General features: G+C 34.8%; 1 protein-coding gene across 1 annotated transcript in view; it reads left to right on the forward strand.

The window, feature by feature from the left end:
- Nucleotides 1-17,626, forward strand: part of LOC145293765 (sodium- and chloride-dependent GABA transporter 1-like) — a 252,598-nt gene that overhangs the window by 149,726 nt on the left and 85,246 nt on the right. Inside the window, exon 2 of the mRNA XM_080140272.1 lies at nt 9,917-10,048. Coding sequence (XP_079996398.1) covers nt 9,917-10,048 — 132 coding nt within the window. The remainder of the gene's footprint in view (nt 1-9,916; nt 10,049-17,626) is intronic.

Raw genomic sequence — 17,626 nt, forward strand, 5'->3', positions numbered from 1 at the left:
TGGACTAGAGCATGGTTAATTATGGTCTCAAATATTTTGGCAAAAAGTGGGAGGAGGCTAGTGGGGCGATAATTTGATGGGTCTGTCCTTTCGCCAGAATTCTTGAATACTGGTACAGCAGAAGCACTTTTCCAACAGCCCGGAAAGCAAGCTTCATTAAGGCATTTGTTGTAGAGTTTGGAGAGAACTGGAGCTACTTCGGCTGAGCACTTTTTTAATAGCACAGCTGGGATAAGATCGGGTCCACATGCTTTTGAGGTGTCAAGGTTTTTTATGATAGCATGCACCTGAGCAGGGGTGGTTTTCAGATCGTCTAGTGTGGCGTCTGTCCGCATAGGAAAGTCAGGTAGGGGTGGTTGGAAGGGTCCAGTGTGGAGTTTGAGGCAAACCGACTGGCAAGCATGTTAGCTTTGACAGTTGCTGAGGAGACAACCTCGTGATTGTTGGTTAGTGGGGGAATTGTTGATTGCCCATTATTTACTACACTGTTGTAGATTTTCCAGAAGTCTCGAGTTCCTAGTTTTTGTGCTTCGATGCGCTTTGTAGTGGTTTCCGTAAATTCTCTCTTAGCTGTCGCTATTTCTTTCTTAACGTTATTTCTAGCTTCTATATACTTCAGTCTGTTTGAACTGGACTGATGTCGGTTAAACCTACGGTATGCATGCTGCTTTTGAGCAATGGCAGTTGCACAAGTCGACGTAAACCATTGGGGAGAGTGGGGCTTTCTACAAAATTTCCGCATGGGAACATGCGCTTCGATTGCAGTTTTGAACCAGTCAGTGGTCTCGTTTGCACATTGTTCAGCAGGGAGAGAGAAAATATTTTTCCATGGAGCATCTCTAATTAGTTCCCTGATGGCTTCCCAGTCAGCCTTATTATAATATCTCGTTGTTTTGAGCACTGGCTCTTCAGTTTTAGGTCTAGAGTTTAGGGCGATTTCAACCATTATCACTGCATGATCAGCGTTCCCAAGTGGGCTGTGGGCCTTCGTTATGCAGTCATCGGGAACTGTGGTCAAACACAGATCTAGAAGTGATGCGTGTTGTTCTTCCTGGTCAGGGAAACGGGTTGGAAACGTAACAATTTGTGATAGGGAGTGAGATATAGCGAAGCTATGGGTTGTGCTGCCCGCTGCATCTTTGTGAGTAGAGAATCCAAGCCAGTTTTTGTGGTGGACATTAAAGTCACCAAATACATGTATTTGTGTGCTGGTGTCGAGGGACAGTGCCGTGTCTATGCTGTCAGATACTTTGTTTATTATGGAGCAGTCCTGAGTCGAGGGAGAGCGGTAGAGAAAATAATAGTAGCTAATATTGTGTTGCCTCCGGGGGAAGTTTAATGGTAATAAAAAATTTGCAATCGATCCCTAGTTGTATATATGAACGTGAGAATATATATATATATATATATATATATATATATATATATATATATATATATATATATATATATATATAGGTATTTAAAAAATTATTATAGTAATAATAATGTCAGCTCCTTTAAGAACTCAGTTCTTATTGTTGAGCACTTAAAAGTTGAATACACACACACACACACACACACACACACACACACACACACACACACACACACATATATATATATATATATATATATATATATATATATATATATATATATATATATATAACATAGTTGACAAACACGATGACGTCCAAGTACCGTTTATTTTCAATCTTAACCTCTTACCAACCCATTTTTCCGGATGCAAACGGATTAAAAAGTTTTCTACAGGCCTGGATGTCCTATATACCAAAAGTCAAGTCTATCGATCAAAAATTCGTAGCGAAGTGTTCTCCCCTCTATCTGTCTGTCTGTTTGTCTGTCTTATACACACACATTCTCACTTTTGCAGATATATTGATTATTTGGGCCACCCGTAACAATATACCTCTTAATGTGCTAATTAATACTGGCGTTGACAAGTATAGAAGGTCGAAACAAGTCGTTTCAAAATTGGAGTTCGAAACGGAGCTAATTATTTATGTTATTAGCTAAAATTTATGTTATTAGCGAAAATGAGTGAATTAATCTGCCACTAATCAAACCAGCCTCGCTTTGATCAAAGTTAATGCGCCTCATTAGCTAGCTATTTATCATGGATAAAACATATTTTTATATATAAACTTATGTCCCGTTTCTGTGACTGAGATTGTCACTGGTACGACGGGTGTGCAATAAGTAATACCCCTGACCCACTTCCCATAGTAGTAGAGAAACGAAACTTGGCACAGTTATTAGTCTTTCTCTACATAGGAACCATCCAGAATTATGCATTTCTCCCATCGTTTGATGCAGCTCTGGAGGCCGTTTTTGTAGAACACCCCAAGTTGGTCCTCCAACCACGACGTGACTTCAGAAATCAAGGCTGCATCATCTGGGAAACGCTTTCCTTTCAAAAACAACTTCATGGCTGAGAGGAGGTGAAAGTCAGGGAGTGCAAGGTCAGGAGAATAGGGAGGATGGGGTAGAATTTCATAACCACACACCCGTGCTGCTGATCTTGCCCCGCCTCTTGATTTTGATAGCTTCCCTTAATTTCCTAAAAAGTGAAACATAATAGGCTCCTGTAATTGTGGTACCCTTTGCCAGGAAATTAGTCATCACTACTTCGTCCTGGTCCCAAAAGACTGTGAGCATGACCTTGGCAGCGGTGGGCTGCACCCTTGCCTTCCTTGGAGGTGGTGAGTCCAAGTGCTTCCACTGCATTGACTGGGCTTTGGTCTCTGGATCATAGTGATGGACCCAGGTTTCATTCTGTGTAATTACTCTTTTGAAAAACTTTGACTCATCTTGGCATATCTCCAAATTCATCCTCGAGCACTCTACGCGTTCTCGCTTCTGGAATGGTGTCCGCAACTTGGGAATCTATTTGGCAGACACCTTAGGCATATGCAAATGGTCATGAATGATAGTTTCCACGGACCCTGTACTAATCTTAACATCTTGGGCTATTTGGCGAATAGTAATGCGCCAATTATTCCAAAATGGCAGCCTCAACTTGACGGACAGATACCTCATCAATGGCAGAAGGGGGGCAACCAGGGCTGGGAGCTGTTTCCACAGACTTCCAGCCATGTTTAAATTCACGATGCCAGCGTTTTACAAGGTCATATGATTGCGCATTATCGCCATCAGTTTCTTTCATTTCATGAAACGTCTGTGGTGTGCGTCCTTTCAAATACCAAAACCGGATCACAGCTCGACATTCAACAGGTCCATTTCACACCTGACTCAGTTCAAACACCTGTAAAATAGAAACCGTAATTAGGTCAGAGCTGTAATTTGCCACATAACCCGTATAGATAGAAATCATTGCACATGCAAAATTTCACTTAGATCAGACCACTCAAAGCTGGTCAGGGGCATTACTTATTGCACGCCCCTTGTATGTACAATCGAAATGGATAGGAAATAAAACACCTACACACTATATGTGTGTGTGTATTTAAATAAAAAATATGTTAAAAACCATATATCAGATTGAGAAGAACGTTCTTGCAGTGTTTAACCTTTAAATTCAGATGAACATATTTAGGCTCAAACAAAAATTTATTAATTGAAATGGACACCATCAGAATCAACACACTTTTGCCAACGCAAAACACGTGTATTTAAGCCAATAACGTAAAAATCTTGCGTTCTGGTGTCGATGAAGTAGCTGAAGGCGTTTTTATATTGCTTTGGATTTTTAAGGATTTTTCACGCAGAAAGATGTCGAGATGCTTGGAAAAAGTGGTAGTCAGAAGGTGAGAGGTCTGGAGAATATGGCGGATGAGGCAAAGTTTCATGGCCCAATGGGTTCAACTTCTGAAGGGTCGGTTTAGCAACGTGCAGTCGGGCTTTATCGTGGAGGACAATTGGGTCACTTCTGTTAATTAATGCTGGGGGTTTGTTGTCGAAGTTTTTGATGCATTTCATCCATTTTTGACAGTACTTCTCCGCCCTAATTGTTTCACCTGCATTCAAAAAGAATGTAACGGATGAGATCGGTCGCAGACCACCAAACAGTCAGCATGGTTTTCTTTTGGTGACACTCTGGCGTAGAGAACATCGTGTAGCTTCGTCAGCGTTTAACTACAGAGCTGAGCGTCCCCGGTTATCGTAAAGAGCCCACTGTTCATTGGAAGTCAAAACTCAGTGGAAAAACGGGTCGTTCTTGTTGCGTAAAAGTTGAGAAAATTACACTTCATAGTCGCGTTTCTTTTGGTGAGGCACCCATTTTATTAAGCTTTTCTTCTTGCCAACTTCTCTCAAGTGGTTGGAAATCGTCCTCTACATTACGTTTAATTCAGAAGCAAGTCCTACAACGTGGATTGGATTCGAATAAGGCTTTTACTTACTCGTTGTCCACATCGGATGGCCGACCATTACGCTCATCATCTACAGGACTCTCATTGTCGCCTCGAAATTTCTTAAACCACCATTGTGCTGTACGTTCAGTATTCGTTCCGGGGTTAAACACTTCGTTGATATCGTGAGCTGTTTCGGCAGCCTTTCGGCCTGACTTGAATTGAAATAAGAAAATTGTGTGAATTTGCCGTTTTTTTTTTCGATTTTTTATTCAACGTGCTAGAAAGAAAACATAGTTGTATTAAAACGATTGTAATTAAACGATTAGATAGAGCGAAAAACGCTCTTGAAAAGGATATATAAAATAAAGGTATTATAAAGGATTTTTTTTAAATACATCATTTGAAATCAAAATTTAAAATTTCACAAGAACGTTCTTTTCAACCTAATAACGTGATGCTTGATTTTTTTTTTCGATTATTTGAATAATGCATATTTTAAATTATGATTAAAACTTTAATAATAAATTTTAATCGGGTAAGCCGATATACCTATTTTATCAATAATGGGCTTATTGAGAAACTATATATATACTTACATTTAACATGTAGAGATTCGTGGCAGTAATGGCCCCCGAACTATGACGTCTACTTTTATAAAATACTATTTTTACTACACATCTTGTTTACTATATCATTGTATTTATCCTAATTATTACATGTTTGCAAGGCTAAAGCATAAATAATTATTTAAAAACAAAACAAAATCCCGTATCGTGTGATATGGTTTCTTTGCGGATGTTCAAATTCCTCATTATACATATGCTTTTATCAAAATTTATCTAAATAATTGTACACACGTACGGAAAAAAAGCAATTTTTTCAACCGGAAGGAATCGGCGACTTTCAGTAACACCGTAAAATCTCTATAATGAAACACAATACCTGTATCACTCTAAGTAGAACCATTGGGTTTAAAAAAAAAAACAATTAATTAAATTGAAACAAAATCTATATGTAGGATCCATATTGTAAGAATTTTATAATGATTGCAGGCATGTAAATCTTCACGAATTTAATTACCTTCTTTTCACTTCATTTGCGTAAGATTAAATTAAACTAAATATAGCCCATATTTAGATTCCTCACACCTATCAGCTATATTGCATATTGGTCGCTAAATTATTACATACAAATATTTTAACATAAAAACATAACTTACTTTATGAGTGTGTGTGCGTGTGTGTGTTTTACGGAAGATTAGAACAATATCGGTACTGACGGTTTCAAATCGAAACAAAGATGCGCTTGTCGCTAATGTCGAATTCTGTTTATATCTATAAATATTTAACTCCATCTTTGTAAAATAATGATAATGCTGCACCAGTCTTAAGCAAAAAAAGTCAGACATTTTAACACTATGAGTTGAAACTCGACCAGCTTTTTTTCAGATGATGAAAATCTCGTGTTAGACGGTAGAAATGATTTAAAGATGAATGTATGTGTTACGCATCAACTAACAAACGTGCATATCAAATCAGAAACAAATGCATGTCTACGGTTATCCAACCCCTATGTATGGGTAAATTAAATCACGATCTCCTATTTTTTCCCATCCCTTTAAGTCTGTTTCTATCATTGGCTGTCATTAGCAGTACAGAATAAATCCTCATAAAAATAATAGTGTTCCGACTACGGTTAATCGTTTCGCGTTCCAATATACAAATGCCCTTATTTGTACTCTGGCGCGAGATATTTCCTACTTCGATGAAAGTAGATGTGCCTCTCTGAGTTTTGGCTGACTACCTACCTACTGTTGGTGACATTATATCCTCACCTACAGCTGATACAGTTATTATTTATCTTGCTCTGGCTTGTCATAGATTATAACAGTTAAAGATCAGAAGGTTATATATGTGTAATATAAGCATGTATCATCGCCATTTTCCAAGTACAGATATATCTTCAAAAATAATGTGCATATATATATACATACATATATGTAAATGTATATATACATATACATACACACACACACACACACACACACACACACACACACACATATATATATATATATATATATATATATATATATATATATATAGTACTGTTTCCTAGTCGTCAAATACGCATGAACATTATATTTAATTATATTTTAATTCGTGCAGATTTCTTATTTATTATTATAGAGCCAATTCTCTATTAACCAATATGCAATAGTGATTTCAACAGTTATAAGTTATAAAAATATGTCACTTTGTTTCTTAAAGGAATGTGCAAATTAGTTAATCTTCATATAGTCGCTCATATATCCCTGATTGAGTATATTAAGAAGTTCGTTTTAATAATTTTGGGATAGAAAGATTAGTATTTTAATATCAATGTCATAGCAAGAAAAACTAATATATATATATATATATATATATATATATATATATATATATATATATATATATATATATATATATATATATATATATATATATATATACAGCAACTAGAATTCCTAAATGGTCACCCATCTGGTAATAACCAGGCCTACTTTTGGTAAACTGACAAGAACCGGTGTCATATATATATATATATATATATATATATATATATATATATATATATATATATTTACATAGGCGTCACCACTTATAAAGGCCGATAGGCCACTGAAGGATAATGGTTAAAGAGTGTAGAGTAGTCAAAAGGACAATATAGTAATCGATAGTAATGGAAGTTCGGTAAATTTGTTAACTTAAGTGCAACGGCTCATCGGAAACTTGTTCACGTTGGACTTAAAGACAACCATATTATAGACAGCCGGAAAGCAGGAAAACGGAAGATAATTCCACAGGCGTGCAGTTCTAAGAAAGAAGCTTTGATCATGGAATCTATGTTTAGGTTTAGGCACATATAAAGAGTGGGGGAAGTTATTGATAATGCTTTCAGCTAGTCGAGTGTTTCTTGTGAAAGTTTGGCGAGGGGGGGGACCATAGATTGAAGCTCAGTATATAATTATTTTTTTTACTATAATAATTAAATACCTACGGACACTAGTGATTCGTGAGGCACCAATTTTATTAAGCTTCAGTGCAGGATGTCACGATTAACATCAGTCGACAGATTCGAACTCGGCAACAGAGGCACGCATACATATCATCATGAGTTGCATTTTCATGTTAGTGCAGATTGCGGATCCATATGACTTATAAACTATATTTGCTTCCGACCCATGGCAAGTTGATTGATTGACGCCCAACTGTAAAGGGATGTCCAATCAAAAACATTTTCTCTCCACCTTCTCCTTGGCTTTCCTCTTCCGTCTTTAGCCTTCTGACATGCCCTCACATACACACACATATAAATATATGCACATATATATGTACATGCCTATTCATATATATGTGTATTACGTGAACACTAGAATATTTCAATTAAAAGTCAAATATGAACAGGTAAAATTATAGAAGTACAAAAGGCCAATCAAAGGAGGTATAGGTTGTTTAAACGGTTACATTAAATTTAGCTTAAGTTTGCAGTTTTTGAAAAGATTACAAGTGCAGACTTTCTTTTTTACCGCCTGTATATATATATATATATATATATATATATATATATATATATATATATATATATATATATGTGTGTGTGTGTGTGTGTGTTTTATTTTTTATTACCGTATCTTTCTGTTAAGTTACATTATTGTTTCAGCTACTCGGCCGTTTTTTTTTTTTGGCCGTCTGTAGCTTCCTCAGGCTTTTACAGAAATGTTCGCTATTTTGGGATGAAATATATATATATATATATATATATATATATATATATATGTGTATGTGTGTGTGTGTGTGTGTGTGTGTGTGTGTATAATAAATTCCACAGCCAAACAACATCGCAGCCCACAGTCAAAGAACCGGAAGTCCACAGCCAAACAACGTCGCAACCCACAGGAGCCATGACAGTCAAATAACCGGAAGTAATGGCTTGAGATATTCAAAAGTAGGAACTAATGAACTCAGCGAGGTTGTAAGATAGTGCAAGAGCAAAATATTTCATTAAGTTACATATATTAATATAAGGAGATATAATTTTGTGCGTAAATCGTCAGTATTTACTTCAACAGTGCTCAATATATAAGTAGAGCAAGATAGTAAGTTATGAAAATATATATGGAAATTTAAGCTGCACAGGATATTCTGCGTTTCACTCTCGTGAGAATCGATAAGCCTGACGAATACTTACGAGGATGAAACGTGGAAAATTCCGTGTAGCTTAAATTGTGATATATATATTTTTTAGCTTACTATATATTTATATATATAGTCTATTTATTATACAAACATTATTAATTACATATGTGCGTTTTAATGGAGTCCCAATTTTAAGAGACACACCTCATCAGTCCCAGGAAAGAGTATTATTGAAACAGTGTATATATATATATATATATATATATATATATATATATATATATATATATATATATACTAGCAAAAGTGCCCGTCGTTAACTGGGTTCAAAAACAGCTTACAGAAAATGAGCTCTGATTTATGAAAGTATGATAGGTTATGAAAAGGAAGGGTTGTAAATTTGGGTTGAATTTGGGGGTATCAAAACCAAAGCAAAATGTGATGCAAGTAAAAATGAAATAGATAAACCCCATAATTTATTATACCATACCTGTTCATACTGACACACTTATCACAATATTCTGTGGATCTATATTAAAAAAAAAAACTTGTTAAACTTTGTGACATATTTCCATTCTATGGAGGTCAGGTGCGAACGAACACTCCATAATTTTATTATACCATATTTCTTCAAACTGAAACATAATTATCAAAGTATACTTACGCAGATAGATATGAAAAGTCTTTATTAAAGGGATGTGCCTATTTCCATTCTATGGAGGCCAGGCACGAACGCAAACCCCACAATTTTATTATTCCATCCCTATTTAATTTAAAACATACTTATCAAAGTATTATTATGTAGAGCTATATCAAAAACACTTGTAAACGTTTTTATTTAATTTTTTAATTTTTTATTTCCATACTTTATGAACCAGGCGCGAACGCAGACCCCACATTTTTAATGAACCACCGTTCTGCAGGATCAAACATACCCATTTCTGTGTCTCGATACACTTTCTATCATTATACGTTATCAGTTTTTTTTTAAATAGTCAACCATATAGGAGCCTATTCGTGACCAGACAGACACATACACACACAGACATTCAGCTTTATATATATATATATATATATATATATATATATATATATATATATATACAAATGCATAATAATATGTGTCACGTACTCTCTTCTCTTACTCTCGCCACACGACATTATCTTGAAGGCATGTGTCGATGAAGTAATTGCATGAAATAACTTTTTTTTACGCTAAACAAATAAAACACGTAGTTTTTTTTTTAATAAATTGTTCTCCGTGTCTTCCCTCGTCATCGAATAGTTTGGTATTCACTGTCCTGTTTCGAACATTTCCCACCAAAACCTGCTTTCTAATGTAAAAAGAGGCTAACGTCTTTGAATTTTTTGCACTGCTTGTTTAATAAGCGATTTAACAAAACGTCTTTTCATTTCTTTAAGGTGCTTTCCTCATCCCTTATTTCATGACAGTCATTGCTGCCGGAATTCCAATGTATCTCTTGGAACTTACGCTAGGACAGATGTGCAGCTCTGGAGGCCTCGGGGTATGGAGAATATGCCCCATCTTCAAAGGTAAGATTCAACTACTGAAAAAACTGGGGGTGGGCTGTTCTTTCGAAAATTGTTCCAAAAGTAATGCCATTTATTTTGTTCCACCAGAATGCATTAAAATAGATTGCAAAATATTTTATTTATGACGGCTAAACGTATGCATTCATGATCCAAAAGTCCAAAAGTGTCATCTCAGTCTTGCAGACATTGGGCGGTGTGAGATTCTATGAAAGCATTACCTTTTATGGACGTCCGTCAGAAGCAGAGATTCGTCATTAAATTCCTAACCAAAAGTGCATCGAGAATGGTGGTGACTATGTAGAAAAATAAATCCTGGAGCACTATAGGTCGCTCGTTTTAATCGTACCATTCCCGGTCTCGTAGTTCTTCAACTTTTCGAGTTGAAAAAATAGGAGGCTTTACATTTGTAAAACTCTCATATATAGAAAAATAAAGTCAGATTCCCCTAATCATATTTCACCGGCCGGAGATGAGGGGAAAAAAATTAACACCGTATTTTTTTTATACACACCATTTCATTATAACTTTCTCCTATTATTTGCATTAATTGTCTCCCTCTCATGTTGCCCACAAAGGTAAGAGTTAACTTTAAATATTCGTTTAATTACTAGTCAACTATTTAAATATCTGTTCATATAGAAAATAAAGTTATAATTCCCTTATTGCTTTCGTAATGGCTTTCTTAACAATATATATGTAAAACGATCGCTTTCGTCAATTTGATATTTAATCCTGATCGTTATGTTTTTTTTAATTAATCATGAATAGAATGATACAGAAGAGTACTTTGTCTTTTAATGATACGAGGACCGGGAGGAAATTTAGCACTTTCATTGTCCCCATCTCTTATTACTTTCTATTCGAATCGAGAGACAAAGTGAATGACGTGGTCTATACCATACGACTAGCCATTACCTCAAATATAGAGGACACGCTCTTTTTAAGCATGGAACGCAGATGTAGAACAGCTATTAATATACGGAAACTATCCCAGTCAGCCATAGAGTAGCGATCTACTGTATGATGAAGAGGTACGTCTGGTGACTTATTGAATTCCGTTTTTATCTTAACTGAAACAACCGAGTGGTCGAAAGATCACAGTGGAGACAGAACAGAAAATGAACATAGCTCAGGGCTAGTTGTAAGAAAAAGGTATAGGAGGCTTGCATACTGACCGTCAGTATCGAGTTAGGTCATAAGCTATGGGGGAATCGTGACAGAACCCCCCTCATTATCTGTCTTGTTTGAGTTGGCTAACCATTCCACATTGTGAACATTGATCTATAAAAACGCGTGGTTCGTAAATTTGTCTATTTACTGACTAGGCAAGTTCAAACGCTAATACACACACACAGATATATATATATATATATATATGTATATATATATATATATATATATATTTGTATTCATCGACATACAGTACTGTTTCGTTGTATCACAACTCATCAGTGCCGCTAGACTAGCACCTCTTTCAAGCCGAGGATTGAATCTAGAACCATCGCGTTGACAGTCGGTAGTTCAAACCATTGACCCACGGGAGCAGTGCCCGCAAATAACCTCGCCTAATGTCTAATTCAAACAAACATGTGTCCACCACTTCTATAGTGCTCAAACCGTTCATTTATAAACAAACAGCGAGCCTCGAAACCGGGAACTTAAAATGTGATTACTCGCTTGAGTAGATAGTAATGCAATAAGCTTGTACGTGTAGTAATTTAGACGACAAGTGTTGATTATTTCTTACTGAGAAATTTACTAAATGTAAAATAACCCCAGAAATAACTAAATGGCAGAAGCGAAATAGCAAACATCTGTAAACCAAAAAGAAGCTTCTATCTAATGGATAAAAACACAAAAAAAATAATAAATACGTATGTCATGATAATATAAATACTAATAATTATAATAATATATAATAACGTGAATAAATAAATAAACAAACACTAAACGGATATATACAACAATATAGTTATCTGTATCCAAATACACTCAGGTTGAATATAGGTTATATATTAATACACGAGGAAATATAGACAACTCCCTCATAGAATTGAACAATAAAAATGAGTTACATTTAAAACAGGTTTGTCTGATAAATGCACGATCATTGACTGCTGAGAATTAGTGCGACAATAACAAGGAATTTGATAGGCTTACTTCCATATATATAACCTCGCGGTAAGAGTCTGCCATATATATATTTTCACAAAAATATAGTCAATAGAATACTGATAACATATTAATAACAAAAATGAGTTTTAATTCAGTTTCTACTCTGATCATGTAATAATGCTGCAAGCTGTAGTAAGTAATGATTCGTACGCGGATTCTTTTAACACACACACACACACACACACACACAGACACACACATATATATATAGTTAAAACTCCTACTTGTGAGACATCGGCTTGGGGTTATTAGCTGGTTGGATGACCGCGTCCCTTGTTGAGACGAAGTAGGTTCATTTCGCAGTCGGATTTCGGCGCGGTTTGCTTGATCTGTGTTGGTTAATAGAAATTCTTGTGTGCAGGGCGTTTGCTCAGTTGGTAGAGTGCTTGCCTTGCATGCAAGAAGCTCGGGTTTCGAATCCTGAGTTCGGATGTGTCTGACTGATGAGCCCAAATGAGGGCGAAACTCGAGTCTTGGACTTCCGGTTCTTTGACTGTCATGGCTCTTGTGGGCTGCGACGTTGTTTGGCTGTGGAATTTATTATATATATATATATATATATATATATATATATATATATATATATTAGACATTAAGAGGAGATTATAGGTAGATGTATAAATACCCGTTCACATACACCTTTCACGATAAAGCTAGAACCCAGAATTAGATAGAATCTTAGTTGTATATGACGCGTTGCTTATCACATCGTAGAATGTAGAACTGGATAAAAATATGAGAATTTAAAAAGAATCGAGGCATAGCCAAAGATTGCGCCGTGGCCCATATTAGGTCGTCAGTATTGCATGCTTCATGAGTGCGACGACCTGGGTTCGCGCCTATGTCGGTGCACATCACTGATGAGATGCAGTACATCGAAACCCACTTTGGGTCTGGCGTTGTCCGTTGTCGATGCAATTGCTCGATTCTATCTGATTCTGGGTTCTAGCTTTATCGCGAAAGGTGTATGTGAATGGGTATTTATATATCTGTATATGTATATGTGTGTGTGTGTGTGTGTGTGTGTGCTTCAGATCCAAATTGTAGGGTAAATCCTGAAGATCGTTACCTTGTGCCTTGGAAGAATTACAATACGCCTTGAATTTTTTTTTTAACTCCCTGCTACAAAAAACTTTCACTTCAGGATTACCCATACAATCTAATATGCCTTATTCTATGATTTAAAAACTTTAAACACTTTTTATTATAATTTTCTACGTTTATTACCTTTAGCAAATTAGGTGCAAACCATCTATGATATTTGCTAATATTTTCCTCTGAGGGGATGGATAAACATCGAAAATTCATGGGTTAAGGCAATATACTTATTGAAATGCATTCTTTGTTTTGCATATAATAAAAAATTCTATATTTGAAATTTAACCGTTTCAAATCATAAAATTTAAATTAATAAATTATGATTTATTTGCTCTATTTGGTATATTGATCAATTTACATTTAGTTGTGATTGTCTTATACAAAATATTACATCCAATCATATTTTGTTGCATCATATTATTGTTAAGTCTATATATATATATATATATATATATATATATATATATATATAACTACTTCATTTATTCACATAAATTTAATATACGAAAGTATAGGTTTATGCGTAAACTTTAAGTATTTACTTCAAAAGTGCTCAATACGTAGGTAGAGCTAGTTAGTAATTTATACAATATATATGGCGATTAAGCTACACTGAATATTCTGCGTTTCATCCAACTATAGGATTCGCCAGGCTTATGCGCGAATTCTGTGGTTGCTTCTTGTTTTTATATATGTTGAGGATATCTAGTTAGCCAATCAGCTTTCTAGTATCCACCGCGCCCCTTCCTATCAGCCAATGGGCATGTATTTTATCAAACAAAGGATCTGTTTTAGAACTAGGTTAGTGGTTTTAGGTAGACGTTCTCCTTTTTTTTAACATATAAATATACCTATGTGTACACACATACATGCACATATACACACACATACATATATATATATATACATATACACACACATATACATTACACATACACATATACAAAAATCTATTAAATTGTAGGCGAGAAATAGCAAACAACTGTGTTCACAAAATAAAACTTACTCTAGGATAGCGATACAAAATAGCTTTAAAACTAACAATAACAATAGAAAACAAACAAATAAATAAATTAAATATACATGAATATACATAAACGATCACACACATATATGTATATGTATGTATATGTGTGTGTATATTTATATATATATATGTATGTGTGTGTATATGTGTATATATATGTGCATGTATGTGTGTACACATAGGTATATTTATATGTTAAAAAAAGGAGAACGTCTACCTAAAACCACTAACCTTGTTCTAAAACAGATCCTTTGTTTGATAAAATGCATGCCCATTGGCTGATAGGAAGGGGCGCGGTGGATACTAGAAAGCTGATTGGCTAACTAGAAATCCTCAACATATATAAAAACAAGAAGCAACCACAGAATTCGCGCATAATCCTGACGAATCCTATAGTTGGATGAAACGCAGAATATTCAGTGTAGCTTAATCGCCATATATATTTTATAAATTACTATATATATATATATATATATATATATATATATATATATATATATATTATATATACGTGAAAATGTATCTGTGTGTGCCTTTATACATTTCACTACCAAATGAATTTGTCAATTTTCGGTCTAGAGACTCGATATTTGTCATAAGGAGTATTGAGATTTGGGAAAATCTTTTCAATCGGTTTTCAGCCAGAAATTTGGTTGTCAACAGGTCAAAGTTAAAAAAAATTACCTTTGAAAAGTCTACCACACTTCTCCGCCAATTTTGGGTCTAAAAACTTGAAATTTTAAATGTAGGTTACTTTGACATGGGTATAACTTTATAATTTGATTTGAGCTCAAAACAATAAATGTTAAGGGGTTAAAATTGGGGTCAAATTTTAAAAAAAATTGGCATCTGCGGTCTCTACGAAATTACTCAGCAAATTTCTGGTCTAGACATTTGAAATTTATGTAAAGGGTATTCAGAGATAGGGCAAACCTGTATATCGAAAATTTGAGCTGCCATCGGGTCACATTTCAAAAGATTTGACCTTTGCACTGTCTAGCAATCTAGTCAGCCAACTTTGGGTCTAAACATTTAAAATTTATACATAACGGGTATTCAGACATGCGGCAAGCATTTTAATGGGTTTTGGGGCAACATTTTGGCTTCCGAAGACAAAGTTGAAAGAGTTGACCTTTGCATATTCTACCAAATTTCTCTGCCAGTTTTTGGCTCTAGACACTTGAACTTTTAGATGTAGGTGATTTAGATATGGGTAAAACTTTCTATTTTTATTTGAGATCAAAATAATAAATGTTAAGGGGTCAAAATTGGGGTCAAAGTTAAAAATATGATCTCTGCGGGTCTTTGAAATTACTCAGACAAATTTTAGTCTAAATATTTGAAAACTTACATAAAGTGTATTCACACGCAGGGCAAGTTATGAACTTTACATAGGGTTCGAACAAAGCCGAGTTGAACTGCTGGTATATATATATATATATATATATATATATATATATATATATATATATATATATATATAAGTGGACGTGTCTCTGTGTGTGTCTGTGTGTGTGTACATTTTCCTACGCAATAACTCTGTCAATTTTTAGTCTACAGACTCGACATTTGATATACAGAATACTGAGATTTGGTAAAATCTTTGTTCTCCGTTTTCGGACAGAAATTTGGCTGTTATGGGGTAAAAGTTCAACGATTTGACCTTTGAGAACTCTACCAAACTCCTCCGCCAATTTGGAGTCTACTTGAAAATTTAGATATAGGTTCCTTAGACATGGATCTAACTTAATAACGTGATTTGAGCCCAAAACAGTAAATGTTAAGGGGTCGTAATAGGGGTCAAAGTTTAAAAAAATGACCGCTTTTTTTTTGCTCAACATACACCTCCAAACACCCTGTCAACGCCGGGCTGAAATGCTAGTATATATATATAAAAGAGGAAATATGTGTGTGTGTGTATTTGTGTCTGTCTGTCTGTCTGTCTCTGTGTGTAAATTTTCCTACCAAATAACTCTGACAATTTTCGGTCTAGACAATCGAAAATTGCCATACGGGTTATCGAGATTTGGAAAATAATTTTTAAACAAAATCTACCAAACTCCTCCGCTAATTTAGTGAAATTTAAAATTTTAAATGTAGGTTACTTGGACATGGATCTAACTTTATAATTTGATTTGAGCCAAAAACAATAAATGCTAAGGGGTCAAAATCGGGGTCAATTTTTTTAAAATTTTACTTCTGCGGTTTCTACCAAATTACTCAGCTAATTTTTGGTCTAAACATTTGAAATTTTACAAAAAAGGTATTCAGGCATAGGGTAAGCTCTTTAATTGGTGTTTGGCTGAAAATTAGGAGTCAAAGTTCAAAAGATTTAACCTTTGCTGTCTCTAGCAAACTATTCAGCCAATTTGGGGTCTAAACATTTTACATTTTACATAAAGGGTATTCAGACATGCAGCAAGCTTTTAAACAAGATTTTGGGCGATAATTTGGCTGGCAAGAGGTCAAAGTTGAAAGAGTTAACCTTTGCAGACTCTACCAAATTCCTCCGCCTTATTTGGGTCCAAACACTTCAAATTTTATATGTAGGTTACTTGGATATAAGTCAAACTTATGTGCATATGCACATAAAGTTAGGAACAGTATATATATATATATATATATATATATATATATATATATATATATATATATATATATATATATACTAGCAGTTCAGCCCGGCTTTGCTGGAAGCCCTATTAAATGAGGTATAGTTTATTTAAACAGTTACATTAAATTTAAGCTAAATTTAATGTAACTGTTTAAACAAACTAGACCTCATTTGATTGGCCTTTTATTCGTCTTTAATTTTACCTGTTCATATTTGAGTTTTCATTGAAATATTCTAGTGTTCACGTCAATTTTAAAAAATAACTTAAAAAAATAACTGTCAGAAAGGGACAGTTTACATTCGGACAAAAATAAAAGTGTCTTATTCTAGTAGGATTTATTTTTCACTTATCGAAAATATAAAAGATAAGATGTAGTATTAGAAAGATACTACACTTTTATTATTTATATTAGTGAAAAGCCATTACGTTCAACATAACTTTCAGAAAGACTCTATGTCTGTTTATGTCCGACTTTGTCGGCTTGTCAAGGTCCTGAATAAGCCTTAAACTATATCCGATGGTGAGGTCCCAGCTTGCGGGCTTTGGAGAGTGTGGAGTCACCCCTTAATTGCCATTGCTCCCAGGTCCACTCTGACGCGGAGTGGTAGTACCTGTTAGGGTCCCAACTATGGGATAAATAGAAATCGACTTCGAAAAAAAAAT

Source organism: Euprymna scolopes, chromosome 15 (assembly GCF_053919585.1).
Source record: "Euprymna scolopes isolate OS-2025 chromosome 15, ASM5391958v1, whole genome shotgun sequence".
In the NCBI taxonomy this organism is placed as follows: domain Eukaryota; kingdom Metazoa; phylum Mollusca; class Cephalopoda; order Sepiida; family Sepiolidae; genus Euprymna; species Euprymna scolopes.